This window comes from Pseudophryne corroboree, chromosome 8 (assembly GCF_028390025.1).
Source record: "Pseudophryne corroboree isolate aPseCor3 chromosome 8, aPseCor3.hap2, whole genome shotgun sequence".
NCBI classification, from domain to species: domain Eukaryota; kingdom Metazoa; phylum Chordata; class Amphibia; order Anura; family Myobatrachidae; genus Pseudophryne; species Pseudophryne corroboree.
In genome coordinates this window covers 9,709,745-9,724,474 of record NC_086451.1, presented here as the reverse complement: position 1 = coordinate 9,724,474, position 14,730 = coordinate 9,709,745, and the positions used below count along the sequence as shown (strand labels likewise).

Here is a 14,730-nt window from a genome sequence, read left to right as displayed (position 1 = left end):
GCGTGTGAGAGAACGTACAGGACGTAGTAACAGCAGGAGCGTGTGAGAGAACGTACAGGACGGAGTAACAGCAGGAGCGTGTGAGAGAACGTACAGGACGTAGTAACAGCAGGAGCGTGTGAGAGAACGTACAGGACGTAGTAACGGCAGGAGCGTGTGAGAGAACGTACAGGATAGAGTAACAGCAGGAGCGTGTGAGAGAACGTACAGGACGGAGTAACAGCAGGAGCGTGTGAGAGAACGTACAGGACGGAGTAACAGCAGGAGCGTGTGAGAGAACGTACAGGACGGAGTAACGGCAGGGGCGTGTGAGAGAACGTACAGGACGGAGTAACAGCAGTAGCGTGTGAGAGAACGTACAGGATAGAGTAACAGCAGGAGCGTGTGAGAGAACGTACAGGACGGAGTAACAGCAGGAGCGTGTGAGAGAACGTACAGGATGGAGTAACAGCAGGAGCGTGTGAGAGAACGTACAGGACGGAGTAACAGCAGGAGCGTGTGAGAGAACGTGCAGGACGGAGTAACGGCAGGAGCGTGTGAGAGAACGTACAGGACGGAGTAACAGCAGGAGCGTGTGAGAGAATGTACAGGACGGAGTAACAGCAGGAGCGTGTGAGAGAACGTACAGGACGGAGTAACAGCAGGAGCGTGTGAGAGAACGTACAGGACGGAGTAACAGCAGGAGCGTGTGAGAGAACGTACAGGACGTAGTAATAGCAGGAGCGTGTGAGAGAACGTACAGGACAGAGTAACAGCAGGAGCGTGTGAGAGAACGTACAGGACGTAGTAACAGCAGGAGCGTGTGAGAAAACGTACAGGACGTAGTAACAGCAGGAGCGTGTGAGAGAACGTACAGGATGGAGTAACAGCAGGCGCGTGTGAGAGAACGTACAGGACAGAGTAACAGCAGGAGCGTGTGAGAGAACGTACAGGACGGAGTAACTGCAGGTGTGTGTGAGAGAACGTACAGGACGGAGTAACAGCAGGCGCGTGTGAGAGAACGTACAGGACAGAGTAACAGCAGGAGCGTGTGAGAGAACGTACAGGACGGAGTAACTGCAGGTGTGTGTGAGAGAACGTACAGGACGGAGTAACAGCAGGAGCGTGTGAGAGAACGTACAGGACGGAGTAACAGCAGGAGCGTGTGAGAGAACGTACAGGACGGAGTAACTGCAGGCGTGTGTGAGAGAACGTACAGGACGGAGTAACAGCAGGAGCGTGTGAGAGAACGTACAGGACGGAGTAACAGCAGGAGCGTGTGAGAGAACGTACAGGATGGAGTAACGGCAGGAGCGTGTGCAGGCGCGTGTGAGAGAACGTACAGGACGTAGTAATAGCAGGAGCGTGTGAGAGAACGTACAGGACAGAGTAACAGCAGGAGCGTGTGAGAGAACGTACAGGACGGAGTAACAGCAGGAGCGTGTGAGAGAACGTACAGGACAGAGTAACAGCAGGAGCGTGTGAGAGAACGTACCGGACGGAGTAACAGCAGGCGTGTGTGAGAGACCGTGCAGGACGGAGTAACAAGCAGGTGTGTGTGAGAGAACGTACAGGACGGAGTAACAGCAGGAGCGTGTGAGAGAACGTACAGGACGTAGTAACAGCAGGAGCGTGTGAGAGAACGTACAGGACGGAGTAACAAGGAGTGTGTGACAGAACGTACAGGACGGAGTAACAAGCAGGTGTGTGTGAGAGAACGTACAGGACGGAGTAACAAGCAGGTGCGAATGAGAGAACGTACAGGACGAAGTAACAGCAGGTGCGTGCGAGAGACCGTGCAGGACGGAGTAACAAGGAGTGTGTGACAGACCGTACAGGACGGAGTAACAGCAGGTGCGTGCTAGAGACCGTGCAGGACGGAGTAACAAGGAGTGTGTGACAGAACGTACAGGACGGAGTAACAAAGAGTGTGTGACAGAACGTACAGGACAGAGTAACAGCCGGTGCGTGTGAGAGACTGTGCAGGACGGAGTAACAAGGAGTGTGTGAGACAACGTACAGGACGGAGTAACAGCAGGAGCGTGTGAGAGAACGTACAGGACAGAGTAACAGCAGGAGCGTGTGAGAGAACGTACAGTACGGAGTAACAGCAGGAGCGTGTGAGAGAACGTACAGGACAGAGTAACAGCAGGAGCGTGTGAGAGAACGTACAGTACGGAGTAACAGCAGGAGCGTGTGAGAGAACGTACAGTACGGAGTAACAGCAGGAGCGTGTGAGAGAACGTACAGGACAGAGTAACAGCAGGAGCGTGTGAGAGAACGTACAGGACGTAGTAACGGCAGGCGCGTGTGAGAGAACGTACAGGACGGAGTAACGGCAGGCGCGTGTGAGAGAACGTACAGGACGGAGTAACAGCAGGCGCGTGTGAGAGAACGTACGGGACGGAGTAACAGCAGGCGCGTGTGAGAGAACGTACAGGACGGAGTAACAGCAGGCGCGTGTGAGAGAACGTACAGAACGGAGTAACAGCAGGTGTGTGCGAGAGACCGTGCAGGACGGAGTAACAGCAGGTGTGTGCGAGAGACCGTGCAGGACGGAGTAACAAGGAGTGTGTGACAGAACGTACAGGATGGAGTAACAAGCAGGTGCGTATGAGCGAACGCACAGGACGGAGTAACGGCAGACACGTGTGAGAGAATGTACAGGATGGAGTAACAAGGAGCGTGTGAGAGAACGTACAGGACGGAGTAACAGCAGGAGCGTGTGAGAGAACGTACAGGACGGAGTAACAGCAGGCGCGTGTGAGAGAACGTACAGGACGGAGTAACAAGGAGCGTGTGAGAGAACGTACAGGACAGAGTAACAGCAGGCGCGTGTGAGAGAACGTACAGGACAGAGTAACAGCAGGCGCATGTGAGAGAACGTACAGGACGGAGTAACAGCAGGAGCGTGTGAGAGAACGTACAGGACGGAGTAACAGCAGTAGCGTGTGAGAGAACGTACAGGACGGAGTAACAGCAGGCGCGTGTGAGAGAACGTACAGGACGGAGTAACAGCAGAAGCGTGTGAGAGAACGTACAGGACGGAGTAACAGCAGTAGCGTGTGAGAGAACGTACAGGACGGAGTAACAGCAGTAGCGTGTGAGAGAACGTACAGGACGGAGTAACAGCAGGAGCGTGTGAGAGAACGTACAGGACGGAGTAACAGCAGGAGCGTGTGAGAGAACGTACAGGACGGAGTAACAGCAGTAGCGTGTGAGAGAACGTACAGGACGGAGTAACAGCAGTAGCGTGTTAGAGAACGTACAGGACGGAGTAACAGCAGGCGCGTGTTAGAGAACGTACAGGACGGAGTAACAGCAGGCGCGTGTTAGAGAACGTACAGGACGTAGTAACAGCAGGGGCGTGTGAGAGAACGTACAGGACGGAGTAACAGCAGGCGCGTGTGAGAGAACGTACAGGACGGAGTAACAGCAGTAGCGTGTGAGAGAACGTACAGGACGGAGTAACAGCAGTAGCGTGTGACAGAACGTACAAGACGGAGTAACAAGGAGCGTGTGAGAGAACGTACAGGACAGAGTAACAGCAGGCGCGTGTGAGAGAACGTACAGGACAGAGTAACAGCAGGAGCGTGTGAGAGAACGTACAGGACGGAGTAACAGCAGGCGCGTGTGAGAGAACGTACAGGACGGAGTAACAGCAGGAGCGTGTGAGAGAACGTACAGGACGGAGTAACAGCAGTAGCGTGTGAGAGAACGTACAGGACGGAGTAACAGCAGGAGCGTGTGAGAGAACGTACAGGACGGAGTAACAGCAGGAGCGTGTGAGAGAACGTACAGGACGGAGTAACAGCAGGCGCGTGTGAGAGAACGTACAGGACGGAGTAACAAGGAGCGTGTGAGAGAACGTACAGGACAGAGTAACAGCAGGCGCGTGTGAGAGAACGTACAGGACAGAGTAACAGCAGGCGCATGTGAGAGAAGGTACAGGATGGAGTAACAGCAGGAGCGTGTGAGAGAACGTACAGGACGGAGTAACAGCAGTAGCGTGTGAGAGAACGTACAGGACGGAGTAACAGCAGGCGCGTGTGAGAGAACGTACAGGACGGAGTAACAGCAGAAGCGTGTGAGAGAACGTACAGGACGGAGTAACAGCAGAAGCGTGTGAGAGAACGTACAGGACGGAGTAACAGCAGGCGCGTGTGAGAGAACGTACAGGACGGAGTAACAGCAGTAGCGTGTGAGACAACGTACAGGACGGAGTAACAGCAGTAGCGTGTGAGAGAACGTACAGGACGGAGTAACAGCAGGAGCGTGTGAGAGAACGTACAGGACGGAGTAACAGCAGGAGCGTGTGAGAGAACGTACAGGACGGAGTAACAGCAGGAGCGTGTGAGAGAACGTACAGGACGGAGTAACGGCAGGAGCGTGTGAGAGAACGTACAGGACGGAGTAACAGCAGGAGCGTGTGAGAGAACGTACAGGACGGAGTAACAGCAGGCGCGTGTGAGAGAACGTACAGGACGGAGTAACAGCAGGCGCGTGTGAGAGAACGTACAGGACGGAGTAACAGCAGGCGCGTGTGAGAGAACGTACAGGACGGAGTAACAGCAGGAGCGTGTGAGAGAACGTACAGGACGGAGTAACGGCAGGAGCGTGTGAGAGAACGTACAGGATGGAGTAACGGCAGGAGCGTGTGAGAGAACGTACAGGACGGAGTAACAGCAGGCGCGTGTGAGAGAACGTACAGGACGGAGTAACAGCAGAAGCGTGTGAGAGAACGTACAGGACGGAGTAACAGCAGAAGCGTGTGAGAGAACGTACAGGACGGAGTAACAGCAGTAGCGTGTGAGAGAACGTACAGGACGGAGTAACAGCAGGCGCGTGTGAGAGAACGTACAGGACGGAGTAACAGCAGAAGCGTGTGAGAGAACGTACAGGACGGAGTAACAGCAGAAGCGTGTGAGAGAACGTACAGGACGGAGTAACAGCAGGCGCGTGTGAGAGAACGTACAGGACGGAGTAACAGCAGTAGCGTGTGAGAGAACGTACAGGACGGAGTAACAGCAGTAGCGTGTGAGAGAACGTACAGGACGGAGTAACAGCAGGAGCGTGTGAGAGAACGTACAGGACGGAGTAACAGCAGTAGCGTGTGAGAGAACGTACAGGACGGAGTAACAGCAGTAGCGTGTGAGAGAACGTACAGGACGGAGTTACAGCAGGAGCGTGTGAGAGAACGTACAGGACGGAGTAACGGCAGGAGCGTGTGAGAGAACGTACAGGACGGAGTAACAGCAGGAGCGTGTGAGAGAACGTACAGGACGGAGTAACAGCAGGCGCGTGTGAGAGAACGTACAGGACGGAGTAACAGCAGGAGCGTGTCAGAGAACGTACAGGACGGAGTAACAGCAGGCGCGTGTGAGAGAACGTACAGGACGGAGTAACAGCAGGCGCGTGTGAGAGAACGTACAGGACGGAGTAACAGCAGGCGCGTGTGAGAGAACGTACAGGACGGAGTAACAGCAGGAGCGTGTGAGAGAACGTACAGGACGGAGTAACAGCAGGAGCGTGTCAGAGAACGTACAGGACGGAGTAACAGCAGGCGCGTGTGAGAGAACGTACAGGACGGAGTAACAGCAGGCGCGTGTAAGAGAACGTACAGGACGGAGTAACAGCAGGCGCGTGTGAGAGAACGTACAGGACGGAGTAACAGCAGGCGCGTGTGAGAGAACGTACAGGACGGAGTAACAGCAGGAGCGTGTGAGAGACCGTGCAGGACGGAGTAACAAGGAGTGTGTGACAGAACGTACAGGACGGAGTAACAAAGAGTGTGTGACAGAACGTACAGGACAGAGTAACAGCCGGTGCGTGTGAGAGACTGTGCAGGACGGAGTAACAAGGAGTGTGTGAGACAACGTACAGGACGGAGTAACAGCAGGCGCGTGCCAGAGAACGTACAGGACGGAGTAACAGCAGGAGCGTGTGAGAGAACGTACAGGACGGAGTAACAAGCAGGTGTGTGTGAGAGAACGTACAGGACAGAGTAACAAGCAGGTGCGAATGAGAGAACGTACAGGACGAAGTAACAGCAGGTGCGTGCGAGAGACCGTGCAGGACGGAGTAACAAGGAGTGTGTGACAGACCGTACAGGACGGAGTAACAGCAGGTGCGTGCTAGAGACCGTGCAGGACGGAGTAACAAGGAGTGTGTGACAGAACGTACAGGACGGAGTAACAAAGAGTGTGTGACAGAACGTACAGGACAGAGTAACAGCCGGTGCGTGTGAGAGAACGTACAGGACGGAGTAACAGCAGGAGCGTGTGAGACAACGTACAGGACGGAGTAACAGCAGGCGCGTGCCAGAGAACGTACAGGACGGAGTAATGGCAGGAGCATGTGTGAGAACGTACAGGACGGAGTAACAGCTGGTGCGTGCAAGAGACCGTGCAGGACGGAGTAACAAGGAGTGTGTGACAGAACGTACAGGATGGAGTAACAAGCAGGTGCGTATGAGCGAACGCACAGGACGGAGTAACAGCAGGAGCGTGTGAGAGAACGTACAGGACGTAGTAACAGCAGGAGCGTGTGAGAGAACGTACAGGACGTAGTAACAGCAGGAGCGTGTGAGAGAACGTACAGGACAGAGTAACAGCAGGAGCGTGTGACAGAACGTACAGGACGGAGTAACAGCAGGCGCGTGTGAGAGACCGTGCAGGACGGAGTAACAAGGAGTGTGTGACAGAACGTACAGGACGGAGTAACAAGCAGGTGTGTGTGAGAGAACGTACAGGACGAAGTAACGGCAGACGCATGTGAAAGACTGTACAGGACTGAGTAACAGCAGGAGCGTGCGAGAGACCGTGCAGGACGGAGTAACAAGGAGTGTGTGACAGACCGTACAGGACGGAGTAACAGCAGGTGCGTGCTAGAGACCGTGCAGGACGGAGTAACAAGGAGTGTGCGACAGAAAGTACAGGACGGAGTAACAAAGAGTGTGTGACAGAACGTACAGGACAGAGTAACAGCCGGCGCGTGTGAGAGACTGTGCAGGACGGAGAAACAAGGAGTGTGTGAGACAACGTACAGGACGGAGTAACAGCAGGCGCGTGCCAGAGAACGTACAGGACGGAGTAATGGCAGGAGCATGTGTGAGAACGTACAGGACGGAGTAACAAGCAGGTGCGTATGAGAGAACGTACAGGACGGAGTAACAAAGAGCGCGTGAGAACGTGCAGGACGAAGTAACAGCAGGTGCGTGTGAGAGACCGTGCAGGACGGAGTAACAAGGAGTGTGTGACAGAACGTACAGGACGGAGTAACAAGCAGGTGCGTATGAGCGAACGCACAGGACGGAGTAACGGCAGACACGTGTGAGAGAATGTACAGGATGGAGTAACAAGGAGAACATGAGAATGTACAGTATGAAGTAACAGCAGGCGCGTGTGAAAGACTGTACAGGACGGAGTAACAGCAGGAGCGTGTGAGAGACCGTACAGGACGGAGTAACAGCAGGTGTGTGCGAGAGACCGTGCAGGACGGAGTAACAAGGAGTGTGTGACAGAACGTACAGGATGGAGTAACAAGCAGGTGCGTATGAGCGAACGCACAGGACGGAGTAACGGCAGACACGTGTGAGAGAATGTACAGGATGGAGTAACAAGGAGTGTGTGAGAGAACGTACAGGACGGAGTAACAAGGAGTGTGTGACAGAACGTACAGGATGGAGTAACAAGCAGGTGCGTATGAGCGAACGCACAGGACGGAGTAACGGCAGGAGCGTGTGAGAGAACGTTAAGGACGGAGTAACACCAGGTGCGTGTGAGAGAACGTACAGGACGGAGTAATAGCAGGAGCGTGTGAGTGTGAAAGATAAGAGAAACAGAATCACGAAACTGAAAGGTTGGGGGGTTGACAAAGGGGCATTTAAAGAGAATTGGGGTGGGGGGCACTGCATTTTGGATTACGACACCCTCAGCTATTAATAGAAGTTATTCCAGGTTGTAGAAGTTGTTTCCTAAACGGACACTATAAAGGATAGGATACAGATGTGGTGGCTAATGTGAGTTACGAGCGGTCAGCCGCTGTGACGTCGTGTTAGATGCCGGCACTCTCAGGTGGAAGCTGCGGTAGTGGCGATTACTGTGGGGACACGCCATTTCCATTAGTGAATTTATAGCAAATGAAACGGAGCATTCGGCATCTAAGAATCGGTACCGGAAACGATACGGACTGCATAGGCGGGGAAACATCTCTAACCCTTAATTCCCAAGTACACGCATTTAGTAGTATTAAAAATATTATCCATTAATAGTATTACTGTGTGGTGATGCCAGCGGGTAAGAGGGTGGAAACTGCCACAAAAAATAACTAATGTAATCCAAATACTGTATATATTTATACATAGATTACCACATCCCTCCAATACTAAATGTATTCACCCGAAGCCGCTGCTCCCCTTCCCACTGCTGTGACATTATAGTCTATCGATGACATTTTACCTCAGCTAAGCAGCCATTTTGGTGCCGAACCAATATTTAATATATGGCTCACTGATGTCAGTGCTAGAAAATAAAGGCCCAGACAACAAAATGTCCGCCACATTTCCTCTTACACTCGGCTGCAGACAACGATTTGTATAATCAATACCCATAAATCCCTATATACTGTTCTCAGACATATATACTGTTCTCAGACACTGGCGTATCGGCAGCCTGCGGCATGGACTAAGTCACGCTCCATAAATCATAGACAGAATGAGCTGTATAATGCAGTAGGAATGGGAAGCTTGGCACAGAAGAGATCAGAAAGGATGCACTCACCTATTGACATGCCGTTGGTGAAGGCAGCGGCCTGGGCGCTGGTCTTGGCGGGGCTCTGCGACTCTAAGACACTATCATCCAGCAGGTGGCGCTGTTTCTCGGATGGAAATGTGGCACTCTTACTCTCAACAACACTGAACTGACACATCACACTGGATAAATGGAAGAGACAGAAGCCAGGTCGTGATCTTTGTACCATTCATTCCACACATGTTCAATGGGTGCTTAGCAGGCGAATGAGCAAAACGGTCAACTGAAATGTCAAAGCCGAGGGGTCCTCGTGCACTAAATAAGGCCAAATGCCCCCCTGATCTGCCCTCTACGGTGGACTCCAGTCCTGTCCTACGCTTCTCACAGGGAATTGCTTCCAGAAGGATAAATACCCTACCAGCAGCTTCACACACTGTCCCCAATAACGCTCTTAGGCCCTGATTCATGTGTGTAAGTAAAGCAAAAAAAGCAAGCAACTGGGCAATACTATGCTGCACTGCAGGTGGGGCAGATGTAACATGTGCAGAGTGAGTTAGATGTGGGAGAGGTGTGTCCAAACTGAAATCTAAATTGCAGTGTACACATAAAGCTGTCTAACATGTGAGCTACATGCAAAAGCAGCCGGCATTTACCCTGCACATAAACAATATAACTGTATTTGCTCCCCTGCGTGGCAGCATGGTGTGTTCCAGACATAAAGTTACTTGCTTTTTTTGCTTTACTTACAGACATGAATCAGGCATCTAGTTAGTACGTGTTAGATACAGTGTAAGTAAGGGCGTAGCTAACCAATGGATGACGAGGGCAGGTGTGCTACGTATAACACAGGGCCGGGTACACGGGGGTGGATTTATCATTTAACCCCCTAATGCCCAGAGACATTTTGTCCCTTCGGGCATTTCCATTACGTTGGTTTCATCAGCAATAACTTTATATTTAATTTGTTCCTGTAGCCAAGAGAACGTGTATTGGGTGTACAGGTAATTGGGGCCTGGGAGGATATTATGCCTCTACTGTAAGTAAAATATATGGAGAAAAGGGGTACACCTGGGTTGGCAGGGGTGCAAAGCCAAGTTACCATAAAATGTATCCCAGGCGCTGCTCAGCCGCCAGATCCGGCGTTTTATCGCCGCCTTCTAGACATTTGCTGGACTATAGAAAGCAGTAAATGACTGTAGACCGTAACACATATAATATAGATGGGGCCGGTTACATCTACGTCACAGTATTATCCTCTGCTGTTGTCTCAGCCGCCTCTTTCTCGCATCTGGCGCAGATGTGGTGATGACGGAGGAGGGGGGGGGTGTTGTGGTTATGCGGCACAATAGGACGTAGAAGGGGAAGGTGCAGAACGCTCCTCTCACAAAGACCGCTTTATACGCGGAGGATAATTGAATAATGTAAGCCGTATCTCAGTCACATGTAACATCTGCGCTACTCTCAGTTCTGTGGTTTTACATATTAATGAGACAGGTTTTGTGTTTATGACTTTATCCCACAAGAAAATGAAACGACAGAGCTGTCATGTCCGGGACCCCGCTGCTTCGGAGGTCTCTCTGCCGCAACGTAATGAATCGCAGCAGATGGCGGGAGTCACAGCAGCCAGTCACTGGGAATCTCCTGTGGAAGAGAATGACCCCCTTTACAGAGGCGCTGTGGTCTCTCCCAATCAGCGGGGTCCCAGTCACTAGACTCTACCATTCCGTTAGTAGGGGAGGGAGGTTTACAGGAAACAATTATAATTATTTTGAACCCTTTTAATATTAATGTAGCATTTAGTACTGTTAGATAAGTGTTTATATTTATACAAAGGTCGTTTCCAGCTGCAGGACATATGTGATGAACTACATACGTGATGGAAATGTGTGCTGCAATTGGTGGCCCATTTTATACCCTATCTGTGGAAAAGGTTTGTACACAACCTGAACCTCTTCATAGACAGGAATAGCAACTGCAACACTGTCAGGTTATAAAACCACAGACCTAAAAGCCACTACAGAGAAGAAAGCTTGTAACACTGAGTATAACATCACCATGGTTTCTAGTTGGCCTTATACAGTATATCAGGGATAGGGAACCTTTGGCCCTCCAGCTGATGTTGAACTACACATCCCAGCATGCCCTGCAACAGTTTTAGCATGACCAAATTGCAAATCTACTGCAGTGCATTCTGGTATATGTAGTTCAGCAACAGCCACAGGGCCGAATATTCCCCATCCCTGCAGTATATGGAAACACGGCATTCTGTTTCCCTTCAGTTAGTACAGGTGATAGGATCATTCACAACTGCGTAAAGTACAATACCACAGCACCAATGCTGCTTTGTGTCACACGCCTAATTCTGCATGAAAGTACTAAGGTTTATGGAAAGGCGCACGTTCCCCGGGGCGCAATAGCAGCCGGCCAGAGGGGTCATTGCAGAGACTGCGCATAAGCTAGTTGAGTGATTCACTGAAATGGAAAAATGAAGAGGTTTTATTTTGTGGGACGGGACCACCTTATAATAAAGGAATGGAGAAGTGCGTTTGCAACCTGCCACGCGGGAGGACGTGCGCTCTTTGTCTATCTGAATTCTGTGTCAGAGATCGGGCCTAATCCCTACACAACCTTAACCAATGTGACACAGAGCGAATAGGCCCAAACCCAGCTGTTATTGAAAAAAAACCCAGAAGTATAATGATGATATCATAAAGTGACTCGCACTGTTTTTACTATGCCCCCTGACGCACCCTCCATCGCATAAGCGTGCGCACAAAGGAACATTGCGGGTTTATACTTTTCGCAGTTTGTTAATGATCCTTTGGGGGCAATTCAATTCTGCGGCGCATTGCGACCACCAAGATCACCGATTCTGCCTCTCGCCTCTATGGAAAATCAGCGATGCTGGGCCACCATAATATCAGGCAGTGTGCGCATCTGCAGATTGCTACCCAACATGGTGCAGAACTGAATGGCCCCCTTACTGTCCTGATGACTCTCACGGCTGAAACAGTAGAAGCAGTAAGATATAGTGTGGCAGCCACGGACGGAGCTGCAGACCCACTTGTTTCCTAAGCTGCGGCTCTTCCTATGCCTGGAGACGGGAGGGGTTGGGAGACTGGTGGCCACTGAAGCGTCTGGACAAGTCGGTCGTCTGTTGTATCTCATTGTAGCCGTCATCTCGGAGGGACCTGACGACAGAGATGAACGGATACTGATACCATGAAATATTGCGCCTGTCCCCACAGCTGCAGGAGGCGTCCTTACAGGAGACACATAAATACACATATACACTTACCCACAGCTAGATATAGGGGGGATTTACTAAAGGTCATTTTTTGTTAAATCAGTTTTTCTCTGTTTTAAATAGATGAAAATGAAGCTGAATGGAAATTGTGTTTCAGGGGATATAACAAACGTACTAAGAGAGGATTCTTTTATATTCATTTGTAAATGTTAGTACATGTGTGTTTTACCTCCAGAAAATAACATCGATTTAGATTGATGGAAATCTTTAGTAAATAGACTCATTTCTATATTACTTTTCAGTCTTGGGTGAACTGCTCTTTACGGCCAGTAGGTGTCACTGTTGTCATTGCTATTGATAGAGCTCAGTTGGGGTGTTAGGGGCCCATTTATCAAAGTATATTTGCGGCTATACCCCCGAAAGCTGCAAATATTAGGCTGATTGTAAGAAGGAGGGGCCGAGATAAGTGGGTCCCTTAGACACCCCCCAACGGACATAACTTTGTGACATGGAGGAGCGTTCGAGTTAACGCGCTAAGGCGCTAATTCAGAGTTGCGCACAAGTCAGCCATAATTATACCAGCATAGTGTATCCGCCCTATCCCTGACGCGCACGCCCGGTTACATCCCTCCAGCGGCAAGCATAGGTGCGACTGAGATGCGTATGACTGTGAATAGCCTATAGATGCGCACGCTCTGCTCTGGTGTGCGCAATGCAAAAACATGCAATATCCGTGCGCAAAACCGACTTGTGCAACTCTGCGCCAGACCCTAAATGCCAGCAAATCTTATCTTTCTATCCATACACTTTGCAACGTTCCATGTTATATTACATCGCGCATTCTAGTAGCGTTATAGCGGCCATTCTGTAACACTGAGCCCTGTATGGGACAGACACAATATCCTAGACAGACTGTCAGCGATTGCCCGCCTACAAGACATGATGATATTGGGGCGCAGATGGCAGATTATGGGCCGGGCGGAGGAATGCCACCGTCATCTGTCTCATCCAGTAATGGCGCCAGGGTATTCCCAGTCCTCACACAGACCCTCTCTGCCAGCTGCCCACATGTAACGGTGCCCAGACTGTCTACGGCTTCTGCATCTGTAATTCCACATTTTAGTTCAGGCTGCCCGGGGGTGCGCAACAAAAACACAATGGGGAGATGCATCAAGCCTTGGAGAGAGATAAAGTAGGAGAAGTGGCTCACAGTCTTTGAAATGACAGGTAGCAGCTGATTGGGTGCTTTAGGCAACTACCCCATATTCCAGTAACTTATTCCAGACGCATAGCTGGTGGAGCACCACGTGAAGTGTAGGAGACGAGCAGGTGAGGGGGCTACCTGTCGCACACCTGACCATGCTCCGTATTCCGTATCTCAGTCCCAGATGCACAACGTGGCCGCTGTATTGGCAGAGACCCTGCAAGTGGTCGCTTTAACCCCTTAAAGGCCTAAGGTGCTGCATTATATTTATATATTTATTTTATTTTATTCCTGGTACATCACAGAGGGGGGGGGGGGGGGGGGGGGAATTCAGTTTTATTTCTGCCCACAGCTACTATCACTGACATCTACTACAGACCCTCACAAATACTGTACAGCCATACTCATACACAATAATAATAATAATAATAATAATAATAATAATACTACATGTTATTTATACGGCACTTTTCTTCCCAATAGGACTCAGAAGGTTTTACAAATATAAAGCACAGAACAGAAAATAAGAGTAACAGACAAGAGAAATACACATTTGGGTGGAATTTTTTTCTTTTTTGAAGCTAAAGGAACATTAGTGAAACGCGTCAGTAACATGTCTCAGTACTTTCCTCTCATTACTATAGATACATTCTCATCCAGGAGACAGCCAAATGGGGAGGCACTCGACTGGCCGGCTGTCGGGATCCCGACACACAGCATAACGGTCTCGGGATCGCGACCGCCGGGATGCCAGCAACTATTCTCCCTCTTGGGGTGTCCATGACACCCCTGGAGGGAAAAGAAATAGCGTAGCTCTTTTGTGCTCGTCCCGCTGCTGGCATTCCGGCGGTCGGGATCCCGACAGCCGGCCAGTCATACTACAGCTAGCCAGATGATGTAGGGGAGACAGCCTGATGATGTAAGGGAGGCAGCCGGATGATGTAAGGGAGGCAGCCGGATGATGTAAGGGAGGCAGCCTGATGATGTAAGGGAGGCAGCCAGATGATGTAAGGGAGGCAGCCTGATGATGTAAGGGAGGCAGCCTGATGATGTAAGGGAGGCAGCCTGATGATGTAAGGGAGGCAGCCTGATGATGTAAGGGAGGCAGCCTGATGATGGGTAAGGGAGGCAGCCTGATGATGGGTAGGGGAGGCAGCCTGATGATGGGTAGGCGAGGCAGACAGATGATGTAAGGGAGGCAGCCTGATGATGTAAGGGAGGCAGCCTGATGATGTAGGGGAGGCAGCCAGATGATGTAGGGGAGACAGCCTGATGATGTAAGGGAGGCAGCCTGATGATGTAAGGGAGGCAGCCAGATGATGTAAGGGAGGCAGCCTGATGATGTAAGGGAGGCAGCCTGATGATGTAAGGGAGGCAGCCTGATGATGTAAGGGAGGCAGCCAGATGATGTAAGGGAGGCAGCCTGATGATGTAAGGGAGGCAGCCTGATGATGTAAGGGAGGCAGCCTGATGATGTAAGGGAGGCAGCCTGATGATGTAAGGGAGGCAGCCTGATGATGGGTAGGGGAGGCAGCCTGATGATGGGTAGG

At 51.1% G+C, this 14,730-nt stretch overlaps 2 protein-coding genes across 7 annotated transcripts in view; one reads left to right on the top strand and one right to left on the bottom strand.

Moving 5' to 3' along the window:
- Nucleotides 1–14,730, bottom strand: part of RALGPS1 (Ral GEF with PH domain and SH3 binding motif 1) — a 552,121-nt gene that overhangs the window by 95,176 nt on the left and 442,215 nt on the right. For 4 of the 6 annotated variants that reach the window (XM_063935880.1, XM_063935879.1, XM_063935881.1 and 1 more), the window contains 2 exons: nucleotides 11,794–11,920; nucleotides 8,760–8,911 (listed from right to left, as the gene is read on the bottom strand). The exons of the other annotated variants lie outside the window; for them this stretch is intronic. In XM_063935880.1, the coding sequence (XP_063791950.1) occupies nucleotides 8,760–8,911; nucleotides 11,794–11,920 (279 nt within the window). The remainder of the gene's footprint in view (nucleotides 1–8,759; nucleotides 8,912–11,793; nucleotides 11,921–14,730) is intronic. 6 annotated transcript variants of the gene reach the window in all.
- The window catches only part of ANGPTL2 (angiopoietin like 2), a 260,169-nt gene that overhangs the window by 38,658 nt on the left and 206,781 nt on the right, over nucleotides 1–14,730 (top strand). The window lies entirely within an intron of this gene.